Here is a 27939-nt window from a genome sequence, read left to right as displayed (position 1 = left end):
TGCCACCATGCCTGGATGTGACTGATTTTGTGGAGGGCTTCAAGACATCCTTCATCAATGCCCCCCTTTGATATTACCACCTTGTTTGGTCCTAAGGTTAAAGACGTGCTGACTAGAAGCAAACAAGTCCATAAGACTCTGCCATCAGAATCGGTTTCTCTACTCGCAGAGAACCTTCTCTAGGAATCAATAAGGAGAAAAGAAAATGTGGTTCTGGAAATCGCAGGGACCTACCAGGGATGCTTCATCAGATGGACCCCCCACCCCCACCCCATGGCAGAGGGTGCAAATTTAATGGACGTCACCAAGGGTCAGAGGCATTCCATAAAACCAAGGATTTTGTGGGCCTTTTACCAAGACATTACTAAACAGTTGCCAGACTGCCACACTCTGCAGGGAGGTGGTGGCACTTATCCCTACACCCTCAAACCTGGAACACCATGATTTCCGATTCTTGGGTGTTAAAAGATAATAACCTGAGGATACTCAATTCTATTTCTAACATTGCCTCAGGCAAAATGCAGGATTCCTATATTGCCACCAAATTACCTTGAATATGCAAGAGAACTACAAAAGCTGTTGGAAAAACAAAGCCATCCAGCAGGTCCCACCAGGTCAGATAGGATCTGGTGTTTATGCCAGGAACTTTTTGGTTCCAAAGCAAACAAGGGGGCTAAATTTAATATTAGATCCAAGTAATTTAAACCAATTTGTCAGACCCAAACTGATGGTCACTGTTAAGTCCCTTTTGCCTGTACTTAAAAAGTATGACTGGCTGGGGTCAGTAGATCTCCAGGATAGTAAAACAAGAATCTCCAGGATGCCTACTATCATGTAAAGACAGGCATTCCAGGCGATTTCCCCATTTCAGGCTGGGAGCCAAACACTTCCAGTTCAGAGTTCTGCCCTTTGGACTCACCACAGCCCCCTCAGTGTTTAACAAATGCATGGCAGCAGTGACAGCCTACTTCAGACTGCCGGGGTTCAAATTGTTCCTGTACCTAGAGACCGGCTCCTAACCACACTGATGAAGGACTGGCCATTTGTCCAATGGGATTTCTTGCTCCAATTATTTCTCAACTTGGGGATAATAGAAAACTTACAGAAGAGTAAGTTGTTACTAGCTTACATGCCAGACCTCATCTCCCATCATTCTGGGCATCCTCTCCTGGACCTGGAGATCCTAAAACTAACCCCTTGGTTACTTCAATTCTAATTATGACCATGGATTCCAGGTTTTCAGAAAATATAATTCATATCCTCTCTGCCACAAAAGTCTAGTAGCAGGAGGTTGTACCAAAGCAAATGAAAAATATTTTCTTTTTGGACTATGGGGAAAGGTTTGGATCCTTTCTCTATGCCCCTTCCCTTTGCTTGATTAAGTTATTCCAAAAAGGTTCTAGTTTCTCAACAATCAAAGTTCAACTGGCAACCATTTCCAATTTTCACATGGGCCATAATAAGACTATAGTCTTGTTAAATGTATCCAAGGCCTTTCTTAATGGAACCTTTATTCTTCGACCCCCAATTCAGGAACCTGCCCCTCCAAGGAATAGCACAGTGATGCTCCAAGCTTCACGCAGTCTCCCTTTGAACCAGCAGCTTCATTGGATTTTAAGTTTTTGACATGTAAAATGAACTTTTGGTGTCGGTCACTTCAGCTAAGAGGGTTTCAGAACTACAAGAGGTCCTTGCATTCACTGATGCAGTATTCATTACAAATGGGATTCCCTGCCATGAAGCCCACTGTCAGGCCAGTTTACCAAAGTCTGTCATTGCTTTAAGGTATGCTGAATGTCACCTACACAGTCCTTGTGTAGTGTAGGGCATAAAGGTGATGTTCAGGCGAACCATCCTCAGAACGTCTTTGTCGCCAGTCCAAATGCTGTTTTTAACCATTGGTCTGTTACCTCCATCCTTTTTTGCCATTTTTCTGTTTATTGGCTTTCTGGTAATTACTTCTGTTTGCTGAAGTCCTCACTGTTGCAGATAAGAACCCTGCTGGGTGTTTTGTTCTTGTTTTGATTGTTTTTGTGCTGTTTAGGGTTAATGTCATCCAGGAAGGGTAAATGCTAGTGTGGGGGATGGATTCCATATAAAGACCGCCGCAATAAGTGTCTTTTTTTTCCTAGGTGTTGCTCATGACCATACATCTTGTTCAATTTGTCAGGGATTTGTCCCTAAATCTCTTCGTAGTAGGCTTTCTTCCTTTTCATTGTATCTCGAGAATCAGTGTGTTAAGCTTCTTGCTAAAGATACTATGGATGGAACTTCCTGCCCAGAGGGTCAGCAGTCAGGGAAGAAGGTGCATAAGGTAAGACCAGAATCTTCCACTGTCCAGCCTCTGCCGGAATATTCTCCCAAGATTAATACGAACCCGGAGGCTCTCCCAGTTGTTTTGTCAGATTCTTCTACCATGTCTGGGTTGGAGGTCAGTGAGGATCTGGCAGGCAGCACATCCAACGAGGCTTTGCAGGTGTCTGTTTCAGGTGTTCATGGGGAACCATGGTTGTCCATTTCTGAGGGGTCTAGAGGGGTTCTGCAGTTTCTCTTTAGGGAAGAGGCTCCTACTACAATGTTGTGGAATGCTGTCCTGAGTCTTGGCCTTCTCAGGGTGTTTGGATAAGGTTTTTCAGATGAATGTCTCCTTAGAAAAGAAACAGAAAATTAATCATGTTTCTTCTGCTCCTAGGGATCCACAAAGTGAGTGGCAGGCCTTTACTCTCAGGTTGTTTAGTGCTTTGCTGTCATTAAGGCCTCCTCAAGGGGTTTTGGTTCCTGCTCCTCCTTGGTCCTCTTCTTCCCCTAAAAGGCACAGAGTACTGAATTCTTCTGAGGAAGAGGTGTATTCTGATGATGAATTCCTTGCTTATTCTACCCAGATTCCTTCTCCTTTAGACTATGGGTCTGAAGAGGAGGACTATCATACTCTAGATAATCCTTCTGAGGAAATTTCCTTTGGGGACACAATCTCTAGGATGATGGAATTTTTTAAGTGGGATTGTGCCTAGGTTTCAGATATCCATAAGAGGTACTATGAGTTACTGCAAATGGTATCTCCTAAACCTGTGGCCATTCCTCCTGTCTTGGCTGCTTTATTGGCAATTTTTTCCAATGCCTCTAAAGCTCCAGATTCTCTGCTCCCTGTTCCCGAGAAGTCCAAAAGGTTTTATAGGGTGCCTGAGGATTGTTCCTTTTTGTTTAAATGTCCTGCTGCTGACCCCTCTGTGGTGTCTGTAGCCTCTGATAAGCCGTCTCAATTGCTTCCTTCATCCAAGTTTCTGCCTTCTGATAAGGACAGTAGAAACATGAATATGCTGGGTAAGAAGGTTTATATTTCGGCTATCCTAGCCTTTAGGGCTATTAATTATCAGACCCATATCTCTAGAGCTATTATCAGACCCATATTTCTAGGTATGTTTTGGCTCTTCTTTCTCAGGCTTGTCAGCTTATTTCTGATCTTCCAGACTCTGAGTAAATCTTCTGCTCTTTCCTTGGGACTTCCTCTTAGGTAGTTAGTCATTCTATCAAATGTAGTTATGATGCAGCAGATGCCTCTTCTATGGCTGCTGCTTTTGGTTCAGTTCTGAGGAGATATTCTTGGCTTAGGCTTCGACTTTTGCCTGATGATATTAAGGCTAAGTTGATGGATGCTCCTCTGGATAAATAATCTTTTGTTTGGTGAAGCAGCTGCTGGTTTAAGTCTCTTCAGGACAAGGGGAAGGCTTTAGAGGAGCTTAAGCATGTCCATTTCTCCTCTGCCTAAATTTCAGTTAAACTACCCTTCTAAGCCAGCCTTTGTTTGCAGGCAAACTCACCCTCCCGCTAAAAGTAAAAAGGAAATGGACTCCTCCTGCCAAGGCCACTCAGCCTGCAGGGATGCTTAAGCCTTCCTTTCCAGACAAACCAGGTACTGTCTGACTATCCACCTGTTCCCAGCAACATTCTTCTTTCTCTTCGCCTTTCTCTAACTGTTTGGCTCCAAATCACCCAGGATTCTTGGGTTCTGTCAATCATTTGGCAAGGGTACTTCATGGTCTGGATTTCCCACACTCCTTTTATGGGCATTCCTCAGCCTCCTCGGGAACAACCTCCTTTTTTCCCCAGAGGTTCTTCAAGACCTCTTGTCTCAGGGTACTACTCAAGAGGTGCCTCTGTCCCAAAGGAGGAAAGGGTTTTATTCAAGAATGTTTATTGTGCCCAGAAAAGAAGGTTCTTGGAGACCTATTCTAGACCTCTCCATCTAAACACTTTTCTGAAAGTGCCTTCCTTTTGGATGTTGTCCCTTCAGTCCCTTTTTCCTCTCTTGCTCTCTCACACTTTTCTGGTATCTCTGGACCTCAAAGATGTTTATCGCCATATTCCAATCCATCCTCTTTTCAGGAGATTTTTGCATTTCTCTGTTGCTTCCTGGCATTTTCAGTTCTGTGCTTTGCCCTTTGGCATTTTACTGCCCCAAGGGTATTCACAAAATGCCTCGCTTCCGTGATTGCCTTTTTGCAGGCTTCAAGGGATCTAAAGCTTTCCTTTATTTCGGACGACCTGTTGATTCAGGCAGCTTCTCCAGAGGACCTTTTGCAAAATCTTCATTTTACCATTTCTCTTCTTCAGAGCATGGGGTTCACAATAAGCTTCAAGTCTTCCCCGACTCCTTCTCAGGATCATATCTTTCTGGGTTGCAGGATTCAAATGGTGCCAATGCTGGCATCCCTGCCTCTTCCAAAGGCATTAACTCTCAGTTCTTTCTTTCAAACTCTTCTTCCCCTGGCCTCAATTACAGCCAGGGAGTTTCTGAGAGCTCTGTGATTCATGGCTACCACCATTCTGATGCTCCCTCTGGCCAAACTCCACATGAGGAGGTTCCAGTGGTTTCCAAAGTTGGTGTTGCTTCAGCATGCGCATCCTCCAGAGTTTCCTGTTCCTCTTCTCCAGTGTCTCAAGAAAGAACTTCTGTGGTAGATAAAAAAGTTGTCTCTGAATACAGGGCTCCCTTTTCAACCTCCTCTTCCCTTTCAGGATCTGTTTACAGATGCTTCAGATGTGAAATGGGGAGCAACGTTTGGCTTCCTGAGGGTTCAGGGAATGTGGTCACCTCATCAGCAAAAGGAGCCCATCAACAAAGAGATGAGGGCTCTTATGCTGGCTCTTCAGGCCTTTCATCCTGTCTTCTCTCTGGGGCTTCTCAAGGTATTCATGGCCAATACCACAGCCATGTGGTATATCAACAAACAGAGAGGTACGAGATCTTACCGTCTTTGCCGGCTGGCACTTCTGGCATGGGATCTGGCTATCCAATATCAAGTGAAGTTTATATTCCTTCATCTCAGAACATTGTAGCAGACAATCTGAGCAGGTCCTTTACTCATTCCCATGAATGTTTCACAGGGATGTGTTTTGGAACATTGTTCACCAATGGGATACTCAAGTAGATCTCTTTGCCGTGCCAGAGTCCCAGGTCCTCTGGTATGGAAGGTGGATGCCTTCTCATTTTCTTGGAATGGGACGTTTCTTTATGCATTTCCTGCTCTCATTCCAAGAATCCTATTCAAGATTCAACAGGATGCTTCCAAAATCTTGTTGGTGACTCCCTTTTGGCTACGACAGCACTGTTTCCCTCTACTTCTGCATCTAGCCAGGGGCAATCATTACAAGTTACTTCACAGGGTGGATCTTCTCACACAAGGCAAGGGATCTCTTATCCATCCCCACCTGTCCACGCTTCAACTGACACTGTGGGTGATAGGGTTTTGATCCCTCATAGTCACCTTTTTTTCTGAGGATGTGCTGCAGGTCCTGTATGAGGCCAATAAACCTACTACTAGGAAATTCTACTTTTCTAAATGTGAGAGGTTTTCTGTTTGGTGTCTTTCTCATGACCTAGACCCACTTTCTGTGGCTGTTCCTTTGGTTCTCTCTTATTTGTGCGAGTTGCTCAGTGCTAGTTTGGCCTGTTCTTCTATTAAGGTCCACTTATCAGCTCTTCTCTGCCTTTAACTCCCCCATTAGCTTCTAGATCTGAGGCTAAGCAATTTCTTAAAGGTGTCCTTACTATTAGACCTCCCAGGAAGCCTGTTCCTTCTCCCTGGGATTTTAATTTCATTCTGGTAAAATTGACTCAGGCTCCTTTTGAGCTGTTGTTTCAGCTTCCTTGTAACATTGTTCTTGGAAGACGGTTCTTTTGTTAGCTCTTACTTCTGCCAGACGGCTTGTCTACCTTTTTTGATATTTTATGAGGACAGAGTGTCCTTGCGTACTAATCCTTCTTTCATGCCCACAGTGGTTAATGAGTTGTTACTTAATCAGTCTATTAATTTGCCTACTTTTTTCCTCTCTCTGCAATCTGACATGAGAGGGTGCTGCATACCTTGGATGTGCATAGACAGCTCAGATTTTATTTGGATAAAAAAAGAAGTTATGTACTTACCATAATGTTCCATCCGAGTAGTTAGAGTAGTTAGACTTCATTTGTCATCAACCTGTGGGCTTCAGATCCGGACCGGATCCAAGACGGCAGTTTCACCAGCATCAGATTTGAGCTCCAAGCTCCTCCCCTTACCCATAATACCACTGCATCTCATTTCTTCCCTCAGATCGAGTGTGCCACCCAACACATGAGCCTGATCGGCAATACCTGACCCACAAGTAAAAGCAAGAGGGCTGCAAGTGTACTATCTCTTGGTTACTCAGGTGAAAGAACCCAATAACAAGGCCAGGGGGAAGGAGGGAGGGATGGTTGATGACAAATTAAGTCTAATTACTCAGATGAAATGTTATGGTAAATACATAACTTCCTTATTTGAAGTAGTTAACTTCATATAGTCATCAAACTAAGGGACAGAGTCCTCAGCTACCATAACCTTGGGAGGCCCACATGGAAGGATATTCTGGAGCACCACGGAGCCAATGGATGCTCTTCCCTCTGGAAACCATGTCCAATTTATAATGAGAAATGAAAGTATGAGATGAGGACCAAGTAACCACTGAACAAATATCGTCCAAGGATACTCTGGACCAACAAGCAGCTGACAGTCATGGACCTGGTAAAATGGGCATGAACCCTACCCGAATAGGCATGCCTTTATCTTTCTAAACCTGCAGAATGCAAAGGGAAATCCACTTGACAATTGTCACCTTGGAAACTGGTTTGCCTAGAAAAGATTTAGCGAAGGACACACAATTGGTCAGAATGTGAAAAGGCTTAGTCCTGTATAAGTAGAAACGTAACTGCCTATGTACATCTAACAAATGTAGTTTATATCCCCCCTTGTTTTGAAAATTTGGAAAAAAAGACAGGCAGATTGATTGATATTTGATTCTAAAGCCACTTTAGGCAAAAAGGAAGGATCAGTCTGAAGTGAGACCCTGTCTTTATGAAAAAAACATATAAGGGGGTTTAACAGATAATGCTTGAAGTTTTGACACTGTCCTAGCAGAGGTGATAACCACTAGGAAAGCTGTTTTCCAAGACAAAAATTTTCAAGTCCACAGAGACAGCAGGCTCGAAGGGTGGAGAAACTAACGCCTGTAAAACTAAGGTAAGATCCCAAGAAGGAGGGAGGTCCTTAACCGGAAAGAAAGGTCCCTTTAATGAAGGTTTTGCAAAGTCTGGAAGAAGCCAAAGACCCGATGTTTTCGCCTACATGGAAATTAGAAATGGCAGCCAGTTGAACTTTCACAGTAGAAGAGCTGGCGCCCTGCTGGAAAAGGTGTGTTAAAAATTCAAGAACCACTGGCACTGGAGCCGTAAAATGATTTATATCCCTCTGAGAAGCCCAGATCAAAAAACACTTCCATTTACTGCAGTAAATGTTTCTGGCAGATGACTTATGGGCTGCCACCAGAATAGATGTAACGGGGAAAGAAAGTCCGGGAGTCCTGGCAATCAATAGAACTGGAGCAGCCAAGCCGTGAGCTTCAGACTGCCCAGGTCTGGAAGAGGAATCCCTGATGGGTGTGAAATAAGATCCAGAATCGGATCCAAGAGCCAAGGAGGAGCTACCAGATGAGACCACAGACAAAGAAACCAGATCTGGCGAGGGCAGAAGGGGGCAATGAGGATGACTCTGCTCCCCAACCAATGAGCCTTCTGTAAAAACTTTGTCATGAGGGGTAACAGAGGATATGCATAAAAAAGACTGGGAGGCCAAGCATGGACCAGAGTGTCTTTGGGGGACTCCCCCTGTGGGGGATCAGAGTGACAAACACACTGCATTTCATGTTGGAAGGAGATGCAAAGAGATCTCAGCAAGGCTGACCCCACTCAAGGAAGATCTGCTCCACTACACAAGGATTCAGAGACCACTCGTAAGGCATTAGGATAGTTCTGCTCAATTTGTCCGCTAGTATGTTGGACTGACTTGGAATGTACATTGCTATCAGAAAACAGTTGGTGGAGATCACCCATTCCCACACACTCATGGCCTCTCAACAAAGGGGGTAGGATCTGGTTCCTCCCTGTTTTTTGATGTACCAGACCACTGACATGTCTGTCTGAATCACAATAGTTCCCCAGAGGAAGAAAGGCATGAAAGGCCTGCAATGCTAATAAGACTGCCCTCATCTCCAGAACATTGATATGTAGATTGGTCTTTAGGGACCACATACCTTGGACTGTCCTGCCCGAGAAATGCCCGCCCCCCCCCACCCTAGTCGAGAGGCATCCGTGGTCACAGTGGCTTGGGGAGGGGCTACAGCAAAGGACCATCCCTCTACTATCTCCGGAGAGTGGAGCCACCAGAGGAGGGACTTCTTGCATGCCTCACTTATGCGAATCAGATGAGTCAATGGCCGATCCAATAAAGACCACTGGACTGCCAACATCCACTGCAGAACCCACATGTGAAGACTAGCACAAGGAATAAGAGTGATAGTGGCTGCCATGGATCCTAGGGCTCTTAACACCACTGCTGCTGGAGAAAAGGGATACTGAAAAATCGCGAGGACATGAAGATGAAAACTCCGAACCCTCTCTGAAAGGCTTTGGATTGCAACGTGTCTATTCTCACCCCTATGTAGTCCAGGACCTGAACCAGTTCTAGAGCAGACTTGGTTATACTTATAGTGATGCCCAGCATGTCTGACAACTTCCAGAAATAATCCCTGGCTTGACAGAGTAGATGCCTGGTGGGAGCAGCAAGGAGCCAGTCGTTGAGGTACACATAGACCTGTATGCCCTGAAGCCTCAGGTGAGCCGTTATTGCTGCCATGACCTTGGTAAACACCTTGGGGGCTGTGGTGAGACTGAAGGGTAGGGCCTGGAACTGGCAGTGATTTTCCCTTAGCCAAAAGCAGAGAAACCTCCTGGAGCATCTGTGCATCTTTATATGGTAGTAAGCATCCTGAAGGTCTATAGAGCTCATCCAGTCATTTTCCTGCAGGTAAGGCAGGATGGATTGCAAAGTGACCATCCAGAACTTTTCTTTGGCAACTGACAGGCTCAGAGTGGAAAGGTCCAGAATTGGCCTGGAGTCCCCCATCTTTTCTGGCACCAAAAAGAACCTGGAATAGATGCCTGATCTGGCGTGATCTGGAGGGGATAAGCTGGATGGCCCGTTTGCTTACCAGCATTTCTACTTTGATGGCTGCTACCTCCCTTTGCATGGGTGGAACATCTGGGAGGTGCTTTCTGGGAGAGGAACATGTCACAAAGGGAATTGTGTAACCTCTGCATATTATTTGGAGCACCCAACGGTCCACTGACATTGACTCCCATGCCGTCCGGTGTATAGGGAAATGGCCCCCAACTGCCTCCAGAGCAGAGCAGTCAGGCAACTCCTCAGCACTGCTGCGTGGGTCTGTCAGAGAATGGTTCTCGAGACCCAAAGTTCTTCAGACCCCTCCCCACATCTAAGCCAGTGTCTTGTTCCCCTCTGCCTCCAGAGGGAAAGGAGTCCTGAGTGTCCCAGGAATACTGAGACTTCTGGAACCACATCTTCTTTTGCCCCCACTAATTCCTGGAGAAGGATCTTTGGGGGGGGGTTAGAGAAGCGGATCCCGATGGCAGACAGTGTCTTCCCATCCTTCTCACTCTGGACTAGTGTGTCATGGACCGTCTTCCCAAACAAGGAAGAGCCATCATAGGGAACATTTGCAAAAGATGCCTTAAAGGGTAGCCTGAGCCAGGCATGTCACCTCATAGCAATACTGGACCTGGCCGCCTGTGCCGCTCCTTTGGTGGCATGAGAAAGGAGTCACATGGATGTGTTGGTAACCACTTTCAGAGTGGCCATTCACATAGAGAATGTGTGTTTATCCTCCGGTGACATGGACTCCTGGGGAGACGCAGTGAACTCTTTGATCAGATCACGCTGCAATCTGGTAACATGAGCCATATAGTTCAGTGCCCTTATACAAAAAGTAGCTGAAGCATAAGTCTGCTTTCCCAACCAGTCCATCGTCCTGGAGTCTTGATCTGGTGGATGGGCTGTGAAACTCTCCTGAGCCAGTTCCTTCTTCGTGGCAGCTGCTACCACCATGGCATCCACTTGGGACCCTTTGTTCCAGCTCAGTCTATCTACCGGGGGGGCTCAAGACTATCTGAACATTTTGGGATTGGCTCCATGGTGTCTGTTTTTTTCCATGCCCCGGTGGTAATGAGGTCCACCAGGGGGTCCATGGGGGGGGCCTCCAGAAACACAGACTCATCTGAGGAAGGCTTGGGGGTGGACCAACACCCCCTGTGGTGCAGGATCTCCATTATGTTTCCAAATGAGACGTCCTTGGGGGGGGTGATCTTGGGGAGCCTTCCCCTTCCTCCAAGTTGGTATCCTCTGTGAGGGACTCAGGGGAGTCCAAGTGCCTCCTCTTCCACTTACGTTTGTGAAGAACCTCTTCGGTGGGACTCTCCGGAGAGGACTCACAAACTGCTTGGGGTTCCTCAGGGGGAACAGTCTGGGGTATGTCGATCAAGGGCTGCCCCTGCATGGACAGACTGTCAGAAGATGCACCCAGAATAGATGGGATCAAGGCGGACTCAGAGGAGATAGTCAAGGGCATTGATCCATTAGCGAGAACTCTTTCCACCACATTGAATGCCGAGAGGGAGAGAGCCTCCCAAGCAACTGACAGAGAGGAAGCCCTCCATGGAACCGACACTGGGATCAGAGCCAAGCCTGAAGGCGCCGAGGCCCTGAGGGGTAGGTCTTGGCCTGACAAAGACTGAGCCAAAGGGGAAAAACAACTCCTCAGATCCGATGCCCAGGCTATGGCTCCAAGAGCTCAGATCTGACCCAGTCAGATCCGACAAACTCAAGGTAACTGCCTGCGTCAAGGTAGGTGGCACCATCGGCGTCAACCCCCTGACTCCAGGACCTCTCGGATCCAGGGACTCTGAAACCACAGGATGGATTGGAGAAGGCACAATCGGGGCAAATAGTGGCAGTGAGCTACCCCCTCCAGAGGGAGAGGAATCCAGCAAGATCCCCATCTGAAGCAGAGTGTGAACAGACCTTCGCATCAATCTGTCCAGGTCGGCTTTGGAAAGGCTTTTGGTTGACCTAGAAGAGGCCACCATCGCCAGCAAAGAAGGACGGTGACTGGAGGGCTTAGATGAAGGCCGAACCACCTCCAGCTCTGAGGAAAACCTCGGAGATCGGTGCTGAGGGGAAGTTGGCTTGGAAGGTGCAGGAAGCTTGGGAGGAAGACCCACCAGATCAGAGTGCTCCGGGCATCTCTTCCTTCCTTTCTCTTCTTCATGGTGCGTCTCTTTCTCTTTTTGTCTTCTCCCTTTCCCCGGGTCAGTGGACAGGAGGGTGAGTCTCAGCCTGAGAGGGAGGAGAGGACACAACAGAAGTGGTGGGAGCGGTCACAGCTGTGACTGCCACTACAGAAGACGAGGAGGCAGCCGCCACCGTGGAAGGGAGAAGGCCCTTCAAGATTAATTTAGCCTTACGGTCTTTTAAGGCCCTGGGGTTAAACCCCACACATAAGGTGCACTCAGCGGCCAGATGAGCAGCCCTTAAACAAACAACACACAGAGTATGGCCATCCACAGGGGATAACTTATTGCCACATTCTGTGCATTTTCTGAAGACCAACTTATGTTGATCTGCCATAATAGTGGCTGGCTACCCAACCCCAACAATCAGACACACACTCAATAATAAGAATAAGGCCTATGCTAACACTAGACTAACAACAAACTACTATAGATTTTATTTTTTAAACTAGCTTTTAATCTCAACGGAGAATGCGAGGGGGAGGAATAAAGGGGGCCTAAAGAATTAAGGAAACAAACACTTTCACTCAAAAAACCCCGAAATAACAATCTTACCACCTGGAGCTCAATGATCACAATGCAGGTAAAGTCACGGCAAACGAGATCTGAGGGAAGGAAGGAGATGCAGTGGTATTATGGGTAAGGGGAGGAGCTTGGAGCTCGGATCTGATGCTGGTGAAACTGCTGTCTCAGATCCGGTCCGGATCCGAAGCCCACAGGTTGATGACCAAATGAAGCTAACTATTTCAGGTCTAAAGCTATCATAAAATCTGAACAGTTATTTGTTTCCTTTCATCATAGGTCTTTAGGTTTGGCTGTTTCCAAGCAAACTACTATTTTGTTTCCTTCCTGGATGTGCAGGTTCTCCTTGGTTTCCTTGGACTGTTGTTCCTACTGGGGCAATCAGTTTTGAGGATGGTATGCCTGAACGTCACCTTTATGCCCTACGCTACGAAAAGAGTGTGTAGCTGAAGTTCAGCATACCTTAAAGCAATGGTAGACTTTGGTAAGATGGTGGGCTTCACGGCAGGGAATCCCATTCGTAATGAATTATGCAGTGGTGAAAGCAAGGACATCTACTGTTATGGTTTGATTTTACACAACTGCACTTTCCTTCATGTCAACCATCATACCTGTTTTTTCAAAGGATAGGGTTTTATTAAAACCAAATCCATCTTTTCATCCTAAAGTGATATCCAAATCCAACATAAATAAGACAATTAACTTACCTGTATTCTTTCCAAAATGTTCTAACAGAGGACAATATACATTCCACTTACCTGATGTTCATAGAGAACTCAGATTTTATTTACATAGAGCTAAAAATTTCAGAAAATCATACCAACTATTTATTGCTTTATCCAAACCTAAACTCAGACAAGTGATTTCAAATGTCATCCTTTCAAGATGAATACCAAGCTGTATTACCTTTGTTTATGAAAAGTTGGGTCTAATTCTTTCTAAGAAACCAACAACTCATTCAACTAGAGCAGCAGCAACCTCAACAGTTTTTCAATGTCATTTTCAAATTGATGAGATTGGAGAAGGAATAGTTTTTATGGGAGTCTACTTATCTTTAACCTTAACCAGTTAGTTATCCTACTATCCACTTGATCCTCTCTTCCCCTGTTTCCTATTAGAAAATATTTTATCTGACTATAGTTTTTATTTCTAGTTTCATATATTATTACATGGGGTAAACTCTGTCCAATGTAATTTGAGAGTTGTGAAGGAAATATGAGTACGGGAGGAGTAAGAACCCTGCATCTGAATGTTTGAAGGTATCAAGAGTGGATCAGAGTCTCAAAGGCTGAACCAGAAGAAAATAGGACAACATGGATCTATAATTAGGGTGAGTATGTAAATTTTAATTTAATTAACACACAACTTGCTTTCTATTCCCAACATAACTGAGAGTAACTGATTTGGATAGAAAAAGTCTATCTAATCAAATTCTTTGAAAAGTGTTAAAAATTGTTTTAGTTTTCTGAAATATACCCTTCTTTTCTTAATTATATTTGCAAAGTTTCTTGCTACTTAGTAGAAACAATTACTATAGCATTCTGTGGGAAAGAAGTCGGAGAAAAACAGTTTAAATTGAGAGGTTTCACTTAGATGTATATGTTCCATTTCATTCACAAAAGCATCTTCATTAGTTCTCCATACATTATTAGTCCCACATGCAACAAATACAATACTGTATTTTTCTATTGTTTCAAACAGTTTCTCCAGTGTTTTCCTAATGCCTCTAATTTTTCATCTACTTGAAGAAACTGTAACTTTATTATATTTAGGAAAGGAACCTTTCATTTCCCTAGCATAGAATCTCCAATAAGACTTTTTCTGCAGATATTGAGATGTTGGTCTTAGTATCTTTCTTATAATCCAGGCCAGTAGAAGCAATGGTTCCAAGACAAATGTTATCACTAGTACTATCTTGGTTAACCTACATACTACCAAAAGATCTCCTTTTTTAACCATCTCCCAACCATCTTCATAGACCTCCACAGTTTCTCTATCACAATTGTTTGATAAGTATTCCAGAGCATCAGTAGTTGTACCATATATTTTACATGAACTACATAGCACAGACCTCTTCTCTATCAAGTCAATTAAACAGAAATTATCTATATCTACCATATTCATGCAGAAGGAACTAGAAGGTTCTGATATACAAGTATCCCCCAGTAAAGATCTTAGTTAGCTATTCATTCACCTCACTCACCTAACTTGCCGAACAATCTAACCTCCAAACACTTTGCATCACTGCATAGCTCCAGCTGCTCATGCTTGCTAGTACCACCTGGAGTAACTTGTTATTTAAAACCTTACACAGTAAGTCACACCCCTCACATCTACCCCTTCATGTCAATCGACTGAAAAAATAACTATTCCGTATAAAAAAATAAAACAGGAAATGTGAATAAAATAACACTAAAAGGTGGTTGGAAAATGAGATTAGAGCTAACTGCAGTCTGCCACCTCCTTTCCTAGTTCAATACTCCTTGAAGCAGCTTAGTAAAACAAACAGCAGTTGAAAGTCTTTTGATGAATATAAATGTGCATGCATACGTGAGTGCCATTCACTTTCTTGAATTTTCATTTAAGAGTGAATGCTTTTCACATCTTGTCAGAGCCCTCTCTTCATCAAATGTGTAAGATATTGGAAGAAGGAGACAGAATGTATGTAGGTAAGGTACAAATACCAACATTTTGTATTTGTGTGAGTTTTTGTGAATTAGGATCGAAGTAAGGGCGAACTAAGGGGATATATTTGGTGTTGTACTTATGTGTATATCCAAGTCTGCTTTGTGTAGTGGTATAGTTAAACATAGGGTTTTTCCAAGGTAAGGTGCAGTGTTAGGGTTAACAGGAGTGAAGCCCCCCTGCCCACCTTACAAATGGCTGCCAGGTCTAACCCTATAATTTGCCTTGGATAAAGCCTTTCCAAAAAACTACTGTGATTCAGAAAAATGATGCCTGAATGTTCAGTGAGGGCTTTGGTGATATATATATTTAGAAAAATTAGCAATTCTAAAATTATGCCAAGGCCTTTTAAGTGGAGTGTTAGACAGCTTTAATAAGCAGCCAAATGATGTCACTAAAAACAGTTACATGTTAAAAGTTCCATACTACATTAGAAATTAAAATCAGTCATTTACTTCAGCCTGCATATTTCATGATCCAATACATATCTGCATATACCAAAAAATATGGGCAAAGCAAAATGTTCATTAAATCAGACAATAAAGGATTAACACTAAAATGAACTCCCAGCTTCCCTACCAAAGCTTCTTCAGGATCAAATAATCAGTTGCTCAATGCATGCTGAAATAGTTTTACACTGATCACATAGAAAAAATAAATAGTTAATTATAGAATTACATTTAAATTCACTTTAACTTCAGTGAAATAAAAGAAATGCATCATACGTTACACATTTTACAAAAAAAACAAAACAAAAAAAGGAAAGAGAATAGCATCTCTCTACAGAATAAAGGTAAATAATTTTAGTTAGAATCCATCTACTTACAAGGAAGAATGTAGCTCAACAATAAAATGCCTGGATTGTGACTTGATGTATATGGGCCAGTCCTCCTGCCCAGGTAATAGAAGTAAAATATAAAATAAATAAAATACCTTGCAAAATACGAGATATCTCATTCCAAACAAGTTATGTATCCAAACATTGCTCTCACATTTTATCATCACTTCCCATAACACTCAATTCAAGAAAATCTATGCTACTGAAAGTAAAGCTAGCTTCCTTATGTTCTACTATCTAAAGACAGTATTGTTTTACAACTAGTCGTGGGCATAAGTTTCAAAATGCAAACTTTCATCTGATTAGAAGCTTGGGCCATACAAAAGGTAGGACAAGTGCATGTAAACTGTTATACAGCAGTTGTAATACAAGTGATAATGAAAATAGAAAGAAACGTCCTTAGCAAGAACAGAGGCACCACCCTTTGTACAAGTGAAACTAGTAATATCAACAGCCACACTTAAAACACTACTTCACATATGGATTTATGTTGAATACACAATAAAATGATCCACATAACCTAACTTACCCTCATTATTTTTATTACCTCTGCAGTATAGCATTCATACGTATGGGTCGCATGGATATTTTCTGTTTCCTTACGTTTGAACTCTGCACTAGGCAAGGCTGCGGTGGTGGCGCTGCGGTAGAGTTGTCGCCTCATAGTTAGATGATGCCCATTCAATTCTCAGTTAGAGCGTCTTTTGTGTGTCGACATGCGTGAATGGGCATTCCTTTGTTGAAGGTTGTGCGTTAGGCCCGGCAAGCCAGCACGTAAAAATCTACTGCCAATCATTAGTGGACCGGAGTTCCGCTGTGGTGACCCCTAACCGGGAAAAGCCAAAAGACACAAACAAACAAACAAACTAGGCAATTCTTTACAACAGCTGGAGTTGGAACTTGAGTACAGACACATCAAGTGTGCGAGTTACCTGTTGATATGTTGCTCTCATGGTTTCTGACCACACATGCTAACACTAATTTACTTACCTGTAAGTGAGTAAATGAGCAAACAGAAGAACATGGAAAGCACAGACACCAGGATCCAGTTGGACAACTTCTTATTCTTCATGCTGGTGTATATGGCAACCGAGGCTTCATGACACTAAAAGAAAAAATGTTTTTGAAAAGCCACTTACAAATAGTTATAGTAATTTCCATTTTTAAACAGGATCACTTGCTTCATGATTAAAGCATATAAAGTAAAACTAAAAAAGTGAATGCATAAAAAGACAAAAAAAATATGATAAACCTGGAAAAGTGTTAGTACAACATTGTATTTGGCCCGACAACCCATTTCACAAAAATCTTAATCCAAGTGTAAGATAACTCTTGTGATGCTGTAGGAGTAAAGGCATCTTCTCTAGTCATTTCCAATAAGACTGGAAATGTGGTTTATTTTTGTTAATGGTGATAAAAAGTTGATTAAAATGGAGTAGCATGCTCAATACATAGGTTCATAGGCTAGTACTAGGCTAACTGCCCTTGCGAGCCATTTTAAGCCTAGCCAATTATCCCCTGTGAGATTCAAACCCTGTACCTTGTGTTTGTAAGGCAAACACCTTAACCATTAGGCCACCCTCCCTAGGCTATACTTATCAAGGAAAGTACAGAAATGCTTTAAATGGTTCTGAAATAAACTTTTGTTTGGAAGTATAAGCAGAGTACATGTCATTGAAAGAGAATATGGAAAATGACAGTTTTTGTGCAGCTACCTAATATCAATACTGCTGTGAAAATGAAGCCTGTGAAACTGGAGATGGCCCAGTTCTGTTTCAAGTATATGCAACAATCAATCATATAAAAAGTTCTAGGGATGACTGTCTTACATCCTCACTTGCTGATAAAGAAAGTGAGTATAAAGGATTAGTTCAGATAAAATCACAACAAAATCACTAGCAGATCTAGGAGACTCTCTCTCTCTGATGCTCTCCATGTGGGAGGGATAAAGACACCTTGTTGAAGTTTCCAGTGGTTTATTCAGTTAAGCAGGTTGATGGATGAGTGATCTTGTTATAATGAAGCAGGTAGATGGACAAGAACTCTCTTCCATCTACCTGCTTGACTGAATAAACTACTGGAAACTTCAACAAAGTATCTTTATTCCTCCCACAGTGATGATATCAGAGAGAGAGAGAGAGAAAGAAAGAAAGAAAGAATACTAGATCTGCTAGCTTAAATGATTTTATTTGGACTAATCCTTTATACTCTGTTTCTTGTTAGTCCTGTCACCCTCTGAGTCACAGGTGGGACACCAGACTTCACTCGAGCCCTGTGGATTACCTCCGTTTTCATTTTGCTGATAAAAAGTAGTTGCCTTGTATCTCAAGGACCTTTCTCATTGCCTCTAGAGTGATGATCTTAACCACGTTACATACCTGACTTCTGGATATTGTATATGAAGTACACAGGGAAAAGCAAACATTTTTAACCTCTTACCCAGAGTTTCATGTAGTAGACTCACATTTACACAGCAAATCAAAGCTGTTCGAAAAGCCACAATGAATAGTACATTTTGTACAATTTGACAATGAAACCACACATCGAATACCTCTCAACCTCCTCTCAGCAAAAGCAATCTAGGCAAAGCCTAAAATAATGGGGGGACATGGTCCAAAAATAGGGACATTTTTGATATGCTGCTCTTATAAATGTAGAAAGTTGCTAGAATAACATGATTCATGTTAGCCAGCATTTCTGAAAGATATGAATTCTGAAACTCAAATATATGTTAATACTTAGTGACCTCAATCCTCGGAGATTTGACAGAAAAACAGACCAAAAACATGAGGCAAAAATCTGGACATTCTGACAGCTGAGAGATAAGACACCTCTGTGTCCTACACAGTGGCCATCTGCACCATGACAATGAATTTATAGTGATTTTCTGGGATCTTTCATAGAATTGCTCTTGATCAAAGTGGATTCACACTCAGAATGACCAGAGGTCTTTTGTATGGAGGTAATGATTTCTCTAGCTTGAACTGTGGACAATAACCCTGACAATTTATTAAGACAAGCCATTTCTTATATCAATGCACAGGCTGAAGGTTATAAGACATTACTTTCATTAATAAACTGTCAGGATTATTGTCCACAATTCAAGCCAGAAAATTTTAAAATGTTTGTGAAGCAAAAGGGTATTAACACTTGCTGTCTCTAGGAAGCTACTCTAAATTATAAAACCCTTTGAAATTTTACTGCAGGATTTGAAAAATATTCCCACTGAGATGAGACCTATGGCTCAATGGTTCAATTTCTATTAAAGACCAAGGACCTCCTTAGAGGTCACAAGTCCATCTCCAAGAAGTCACATAGCAGTATATTTCCAGTCTTTTTACCTACACTAAGCCTCTATATACATATTTTTTCTGTTTGTTAATGTGACCAGACTTTCAGAAGTTTTCCAATCTAGACATCTTGCTTTACTTATAAAATTATTTGCAATTCATCTCAGGGCAATTATTGAGTCAAATGTAATGTTTTACTTATATTCTAAAGGTGATTTAATTTTCCTTGAAGTGCAAAGAACATGCACTACACATATACATGGTTTTCAATATCTTAACTATTCTAATAGGCTTCAACACTTGGACTCATTTTCTATTCACTATTCTGTATAGGAGGCATATTATGATTAGTGTTCAAAGATTTACACAATAAGGAGTTAAGAATCTTGCTGGGCTTGGAGTTAACTCATTCTAAAAGATCATTATGAGATAGTAATCATTGTTACGTTCTTGGTACTTGTAGAACCTTAAGACATTTGAAGTTCAACACTACATGACATGAATAAAAGGTGAAATAAATTATAGCTCAGCACCAGCTACTGGGAATACAAGACACAACAAGTTGTAGTTCAGGTCTCCATATATTTAACATTTTACTGTGTAAATCCAGCAAATATGCAACAAGGTCTATGAACCATTGCTATGATTAAAGTGATATTTTGTCAACAAATAGGAACTGCAGGTCATACTGTTGTGTGACCGGCATTAACTCTCAGTGATAGAACATCTGGCTGCACAGAAAGATGTCCAGTTTATATCTGGGAGAGCCATGTGTGTGTGTGTGTGTTTTTTTTATGCCGACTAAGCCTGTCTTACTACAAGTCTATGAATTACAATCACATGAATCACTTGTAAACAGAACTAGTTTTAAGAATACTAAAAATGAGTGGTGTAATATTGTTGTGTTCTCTTTTATTTCATAGCATTAGAGACATAAAAGTCACATACAAAAATGCAGGACACAGAAAATGAGCATCCATATGCTTTGCTATCATGGTAGCAGCTGAAAAGTAACACAAAGTTGCATGAAATCCTGCTTGGATTCTTAGCTTTATAAGACACTTAAAACACACTGCACTGTTTATTAAATCCATGTCTTAGGGAACTGCACTATTGATCAGAAAGTGGGATAAAACACATGAAGAAAGAAAACCATGAAATTAATGAAACAGAGTCTCTCAGGTTCGAAGAAGCAAACTGTTTTATGGAATTCATGATTAAACTGGTATGGACTATTTTTTTTTTTTTTTTTTTTAATTATGGAAGTTAATGATGAGCTCCATGACTTACTTTCATTAGCAAGATTCCTGAGCAGATCCTGATTGAGACTCATTTAGATGCACTAGATATTACTGTTGAGGAATCAGTCAAGAGATTGCAGAATGCATTCTACAGGCTAGGCACCACTAGTAAAATGCGATCTGAGAAGATGACACTCAGGGCATTTTACTATAGGGGCTAAAGTAAAACAACATCATAGGTAAACATTAGTTACTGATGAAAGCCACATGACTGAAGGAAGAGGAATTAAGGCCACATAAAATTAACAGCAAGTGTGTTAAAGGGAGAGTAGGTCAAAATCCCAGATGAGATTATTTTCCTACGTAAAAGAAAACATAGCTAGGGGCAGATTTTGCAGGTATGTAGTGGATGTATGAGTGGACTCTTGGCATCTTCCAATTTCTTTCATCTGCTTAGCCCATTTACCAGATCAGCATCATGTGCAGCAAGCTGAAAATACCAAAGGAAATATCCCAACAGCCCTTAAAAAGTTTGGATCAACTGAGGATTGGAAAGCATAGTAGGCTAGTAGCATCTAAAGACCTCTGTTATTATACAACACTAATGTGCTAGACAAACCTATCACTGACTCGCAGAATATCTGTTGCAGCACATTGGAATCACTCATCTGTATACCAGAGTCAAGATGAAGAAATCAGCAAAAACATTTTTTTAGCAGTGGATCCTCACTACCCCACCCCCAGCTGTAACAGTTCCCACCACAGCCCTTGATACTTCTATAAACCAATGCAGAAACTGCAATATCTTGGGGAAAACAAATCCCAAAGATAGGACAATCTCTGTTTTTGTTGCATCAGCCATGTACATAGATTCATAGGTAGGTATTAGGCTATCGGCCCAAGGGCCTATGTAAGCCTAGCCAACGAGGTTCCCTGGCTTACGGTACCCAAGTTATTTTCCTGTGCCACTATCAAACAGAGCCACAGAAGTAATCCCTGGGGTGTATTTCCTATTTCCCATCCGCTTATCAAGATTTTTCTTGAAGAGTGCTAATGAGGAACTTTGCTTGACATAGATGGTAGCTTGTTCCAGAGTATGGGAAGTCTCTGGGACAGGACTCTATCCCTCCAGCATGTCCCGTTTATTGTGGTGACAAGGTTTAGGTCCCTAGAGCTTGTAGCTTGGAGGGATTGGGATTTCTTTAGGTGTAGCATGTCCAACAGCTGTGGGTTTGACATAGTTTTATATGTTAGGCAAAGATCACCTCAGAGTAGGTGATATACTACGTAGTAAAGCTGGAGTTTTTTGAGACTGTCAGCATAGGACATCTGTTCGAGGCCCGTAATCCTCTTTGTGAGGTACTTTTGTGGCCTTTCCAGCCGCTGCAGATGTCTTGTGAGGTACATTCCAAAAGAGGCATTGTACTCTACAATGGGTCTAATGATTGTCGAGCAGAACAATGGCCTCTTTTTTCCTAGATAAGAACCCTTTTGTGATGAGGTGTGCCACATAGAAGGATTTCCCGACTACTGTGGCAATGTGATTATCAAACAAGAGACTACTGTCCACCTGGGTCTCCAGGTCTCTTATCACACATTCGGCATTAAGTAGACTGCCGCCTATGTGGTAGTTCATGGGTACAGAGTTTTTATCAAAGGAGATGACAATGCACTTTTTGACATTGTGCTTGAGGCCATGGCTCTGACACCAGGCATCTGTCTCAGTGAGGCCCTTCTGTAGGATGCCCACATCATTTGGGGACTCAACTATAGCTATTAGTTTACAGTCATCTGCGAACTTCATTAGCCAAAGGCCTTCTGTGCTAGCCTGTACTTCAGAGAAGTAGATACCAAACAGAAGAGGTCCCAGGACTGAACCCTGTGGTACTCCACTTGTCACTGGTTTGAAGTCAGATTTGGAGTCTGCAACTTTTACAATGTGGGTTCTGTCAGTGAGCCAATTGGCAACCCATCTTGTGATGTAGGGATTTATACCTAGTTTAGTGAGTTTAGCTATAATAATGTAATTACAATTAGTGATCAACATTATGAGAGTCGATCACTAGTGCAGCAGTGTTGAGCCTTGTACTACTAGGGCTAGCATACCACCAACTTTTTATTGCTGCACAGAATCAAACTGGTTTGTCAAACCAATTGGATAACTTTATGTAAAAAAAAAAAGAACACATACTGCATCTAAGTTTTTCATTTAAGGAGACAGAACAGAGGCTGATCAGCAACTTCCCACTGGGATCCAGATCAAGTGAGCAGCTTAGACAAAAAGTATAGGCCCTGACAAGGTATACAGCCATACTTGGTTTTCTACTGTTGTCTGGGTCTCATGGTCAGCACAACCAGTGAAATAGCAGTAAAATATCTTACAGGATTTTAAATTAATATTCTGCTTTATGCTTGTTGAAAGACATCTGGATTTGGCAAAGACTGGCATGGCACTAGAGTGGAAACCTCCCATTGCCCATGTATTGGCAAACTAATGTATATTAGGGACCACATATTCATTTTTCTAATCATAGATGAAGAATAGTGTCATCTATTTCTTGCAAAACATATTAAAGAGGGTAATCAAGGATCACAATGGAATGGTCTCTGGTTGCAAAGGCAAATGGTTAAGGTTTATGATGGTTGCAATGGTTACACAACATATCAGCTATTATACATATACTCTGAATATAAAAGGGAGTTTTGGTCATTTGTACAGTATCTTACCAAAGAAAGGAGCACAGCCTTTTTAGCATATGCCCTAGATGGAGTAAAAATGAACTTACAATATTCATCAATATTTTGTCTCTGAATGTGAATTTCACAAAGCAGAATTAGTTTACTGTGGCTATGTGCATCCATCCACTCAAATGGCATCAGGATGAAGGGTTATAGGACAGTCTCTTGTAATGTACAGAGTTGATACTGAAAAACACATTACATTCAGCAAAAAGGAAGATGAACTAAACTGCTTCACACACAGTTTAGGAAGATTTGGGAGTTTTAACAGAAATCCACTTCTTGGCTTCAGTGTTCTATGGAAAGTTTACATTTCACTCTCCTTCTACTGCTGAACCTTTACTGTCAAAACCTTTCTCCACAATGGAAATGGCATGAAGTAACTCATCAGCCAGCATATTAAGAGAAAGTGAAAGAACTCAGATCACCAGTGGGCCCATGCAAACTTGGAAAACAATAAAAACTGGAGGTCAGAAATGAACGTCAGAAGCCTGAGAACTGTGCATGGAGCCACTATGGTGCTTACTATTATCAGTATTACTGGTGCTATGACAAAAATAATGTTAATAGTATACATTAGAACCTGTATAAAATGTATTCATTTTCCATTTCATAATGAAACAAAAAGGTCTGGTTACCTGGAATCCAAAGCATATTGTTGGCACAACACTAAACATGGATGCCCAGGAAGAAATCCTGCAGACAGAAGAGATGGAGAACAACTTTCAGTTTCATTTATGTACTTAACAGCATCCTAAAAATCCATTTTCTCTTGTTAGCCAAGATTTTCCATTATGCCCCAACTTAAGTTAACCTTCCATAATTCAGACTTTCTCACCCCTGTACAGTCTCGTTTTTCCTCCTAATGAACTTGTCACATACCTTTCAGAGAATCACATTTGAAATGATCATAGCCTAAGCATTCACTACCACTAGCAGAAGACTGCTACATTACAATATATTGAGAAAAATCACACAAGACCACCAAGATCCTTTGTTTGAAAGCCGTGCCACAAAAGAAAATTTATCAGTTTCAGAAAATGTACCAGTTATCAAAATCGCTTTCCTCAGCAGTGCAGCAACTCAGTTTACCTACCTGCTACATTGAAATTCAAATTTACAACCTCGTAAGCTTTACTTATTAAAAGACAGAAGCCCACTCTACAAAGAAAAAAATAAACCAAACCTGACATAAAAATTCATAAAAACGCTATACACATGCATACGAAATGAGTAAATAAGGCTATCAAATTTAACACAATGCACTTGTGAGGCTTTAAACTACCATCCTCCCCTTTTATAAATTCAATGGCCTGGCCAGAACATGGGACACTAGCAGCTCTTTCAAATAAGCAGAACCCAGAATGTGTAGAATTTATAAGTTAATAAGATCTTAAATAATGATCTGCCAGTGCATGGAAGCCAATGTAAATCTCGCAGAAAGGAAGTAACATTGCAGTCATGAGAGTTGGTTACTACATTTTGGGCATATGCTCGTGGCTGCTGCTAAACCATAAGGACAACGACATCTCACCATCAAGTATCCACAAGACTCTGTATATTTTTACTGATTTGAAGGGATGATACTTTTCATCCTATATTTGGGAATTATGATTTGGATTCATATTGAACAGTTTTCTTGACAATGGAGGCTTTAACACGGCTATTTATATGTTTTGAATAACTATATTTGCACAAGTTACTGCTTTGATTTAGGCTGTGTGATATATTTAATTATATTTTACACAATATAGGTAAAGTGCATATGTGCTTGAGTCACTAGATACTTTTCTCCCTTTTGAGGCTTTGTACGAATTATATTTTTCCCTATGTTGGTTAGCTTTTCACACTTGGTGGAACCAATCTACTGATATCATTGGTTTATTTAAGAATACCAAGGCACAGAAAAGGGGATAACATTGTTGATGGTGAATTTATGGGAAAATGTAGGCCATATATTTTCTAATAGTATTTGATCAGCCTGTAAAAATTCTTCCTTTGATATTATTCGGGGATTGTGGTGAACCGTTGAGTACAGATTTAGGGGCAATCAGTAACTTTTATAAACATAGTAATTGTAACTATTTTTGATTTGCACCTTCCAATATACCTATAGGGAACACACTTTGGCCTCTCAAATGTCCATATCCCATGTTGAATAGGATGAATATATGACCTGTGGGATTTCCTGTTTATTATTGACCACAAATTTTTGGTGCCCTTGGCAGAGGCTTTCTTTGCAAGGGGGTGTATTTTTCAGGCAGGCTTTTTCCAATGGTACTGCTGGCAATTGGGGAGTGGTCCTGATTTCAATAGAATCTGAATAAAAATTGTTTTGTGACCAAGAAATAAAATTCAATTGCTGGGGAACTTAAGGACCAATACTTATGTATTATATAACCAACTCTATTGGTGGAATTTGTGTGTTAATGCATGTCATGCTCTATTTGGTTGGAATATGTGGACATAGCACTGCCAATGGTAGTTCTAATTGAACAGAGGCAGGGGCTATTATGGCCCACTTACTAATTTGATGCTATAAATTGTTATAGTGGCATGGCCTCAAACACTTGTTTAACTATAACAAGGGTTATTTGTGTTATACAACTTTGGATGAATCTTCTTTATTGAATACGGACCAATTGGTTTGAAGGAATATAATACCTCTTGTCAAGGGGTTTTCTTTCCATACTGGTTTTGAAAATTGTTGATACAATATTTTTCATTGCAATGTATGTATGGACATAGCATTGCCATAATTTCCTGTGGTTGGTTGTATGATCTGTTGGCAAGGGCTATTATTGTCCATATCTGATTTTATTGGATATTTTTTTGGGAATACTATAGGAGAAGATCTTTTTGGTCCTACCAACTACTTTTTTTTTTTTGTGGGATCACTGGTATTTCTAATTGCTTTATACATTTTTAGCCCCCCCCCATTGTCTGAGTCACTATTGGGAATCGTTTGATCTTTTCAACCTACATAAATGATCTTACTCAGATATTGTTGGGCTTATCCGCAGATAGGGAGGACCTTGCTATCTTTGGTGTGGGAGACAACACTAGGAGAGGTGATGGGACAACAAATGTGGGCCCTGAGACCAACTGTGAGGCCCTTTTCTCTAAATTAAATAAGAGCATGAGTTCGCTCAGATCCAGTGTTTGGCATCTGCATCTTTTTAAGGCATATTTGGCCAAGGACATCTCCCCAAGGGGGTTGAGAATTAAAATACAACAATTAGTCAGTGAAATAGACAGCAAATTGTCCCAACAATGGGCAGCCATTCAGCAACAGGTATCCATGGGGTCTGTCGAGGCTTTAGCCACTTACCATAACTGACCAATTGATAGGGATATTATTGAAATTACCAAATTGTGTGAACAAACAAGGGTTTTTGAGGGGGAATCCTTTTCTATGACGTGCCTTAATAAACTGGGTAAGGATCGCCTGATCCTAGAACAACAACTAAAGGAGACAAAGGTTCAGAAATTCCAATGGGATCAGGAGGATTATGAGAAGGGGAAGCCCTTCAGTGTCAACAGGCATGTCAGATTTGAGGGGGGCAATAGTAAAACAATCAAACGTAAGCGACCAAGATCCATTTAAAAAAAAAAAAAAAAAAAAACGATCTATCTGGGATACATCATCAGCGGATTCCTCCTCAGCCACTGACCTGGACAAGCAGCACAACCCAGACTCTCCCAGCCCAAAAAGAGCTAACAAACACTACAGGCCCTTTAGGCCCTACAAAAGGGCAGGGAGAAAATATAGCTGGAATAAGCGACATGGAAAGTTTATTGAAACTCGACTCAAAGGTGAATGTATGCTCTAATTCCAATGTGTTGAATATATCCCATGTCACTTTGTCTGATGCACAGACCAATCGCCTCAATAAAGGCCTTCATTTTATTCCAGCTTTTTTTTTTGTGTGTGTGTGTGTGTGTGTGTGTGTGTGTGTGTGTGTGTGTGTGTGTCAGAGGACATTTTGGCTCAGGATGTTATTGCTTTTTGAAGATTATTGAACTTGAAGTTGCATTTTAAAGATAGTGTTATGTCTAATATTGGTCAGGAATTTACTCATCACAAATCCAAATTTGTTCCACCTATGAATCATAGTGTTCAGTCATTTCAGACTTCTGTTCTCAAAGATTTACATTATTTCAGGGACTTCATTTGTTGACCAAACAATCTCTCAAAGATTGAGATAGATACTCTACGTGAATTAGAAGATAAGGAGATTGTTATTCTTTCAGCTGACAAGGGCGGAGCAGTGGCGGTTATGAGCTGGGACAAATATGATGCTGAAGCACAAAAACAACTAAAGGCCAGGAGACACTATTTTAATATGACTCTAGATCCTACCCTTTGGTTTAAAAAACAAACTGATGAATTTTTGGCCTCTGCAAAGGCTGAGGGTATTATCTCAGACTCTACCTTACATCTCACGGTTTCAGATCCCAATAACCAATATATTTATTTTCTACCTAAAATCCATAAAGATCTTTTGAATCCACCAGATAGACCGATTGTTTCAGGCCGAGGGTCAATTACTGAGCCTCTATCCAGGTTTCTTATCAAATATTTACAACCACTTTTGAAATGTTTAAGAGCCAGGATTCAGGATACAACCGAATTTTTGGACATCATTTCTGATGTACAACTAGAGGACGGATGGATCCTTTGTACACTCGATGTCAGTGCATTATAAAGTAATATTCTTCACCAAGCTGGCATTGAAGCAACTGAATATTGGTTACACAAGTCCAATCTATACCAGCCTGGATTTAATACTTTTCTGATTTGTCTGATGGAACATGTCCTTACTAAGAATGTTTTCTTTTATGGGGACAATTGCTACTGGCAGGTGAAAGGAACAGCTATGGGGGAATCTTTTGCCACTATTTATG

At 41.4% G+C, this 27939-nt stretch overlaps 1 protein-coding gene across 1 annotated transcript in view; it reads right to left on the bottom strand.

Moving 5' to 3' along the window:
- LOC122810356 (putative sodium-coupled neutral amino acid transporter 8) overlaps positions 1-27939 on the bottom strand; it is a 755867-nt gene that overhangs the window by 227644 nt on the left and 500284 nt on the right. Inside the window, exons 7-8 of the mRNA XM_044081937.1 lie at positions 23670-23727; positions 16752-16866 (exon numbers count right to left, since the gene is read on the bottom strand). Coding sequence (XP_043937872.1) covers positions 16752-16866; positions 23670-23727 — 173 coding nt within the window. The remainder of the gene's footprint in view (positions 1-16751; positions 16867-23669; positions 23728-27939) is intronic.

Source organism: Protopterus annectens, chromosome 8.part1 (assembly GCF_019279795.1).
Source record: "Protopterus annectens isolate FY-2018-M chromosome 8.part1, PAN1.0, whole genome shotgun sequence".
Classification (NCBI taxonomy): Eukaryota; Metazoa; Chordata; order Ceratodontiformes; family Protopteridae; genus Protopterus; species Protopterus annectens.
The sequence above is the reverse complement of the archived record's forward strand: the minus strand, read 5'-3'. Positions and strand labels throughout refer to the sequence as shown.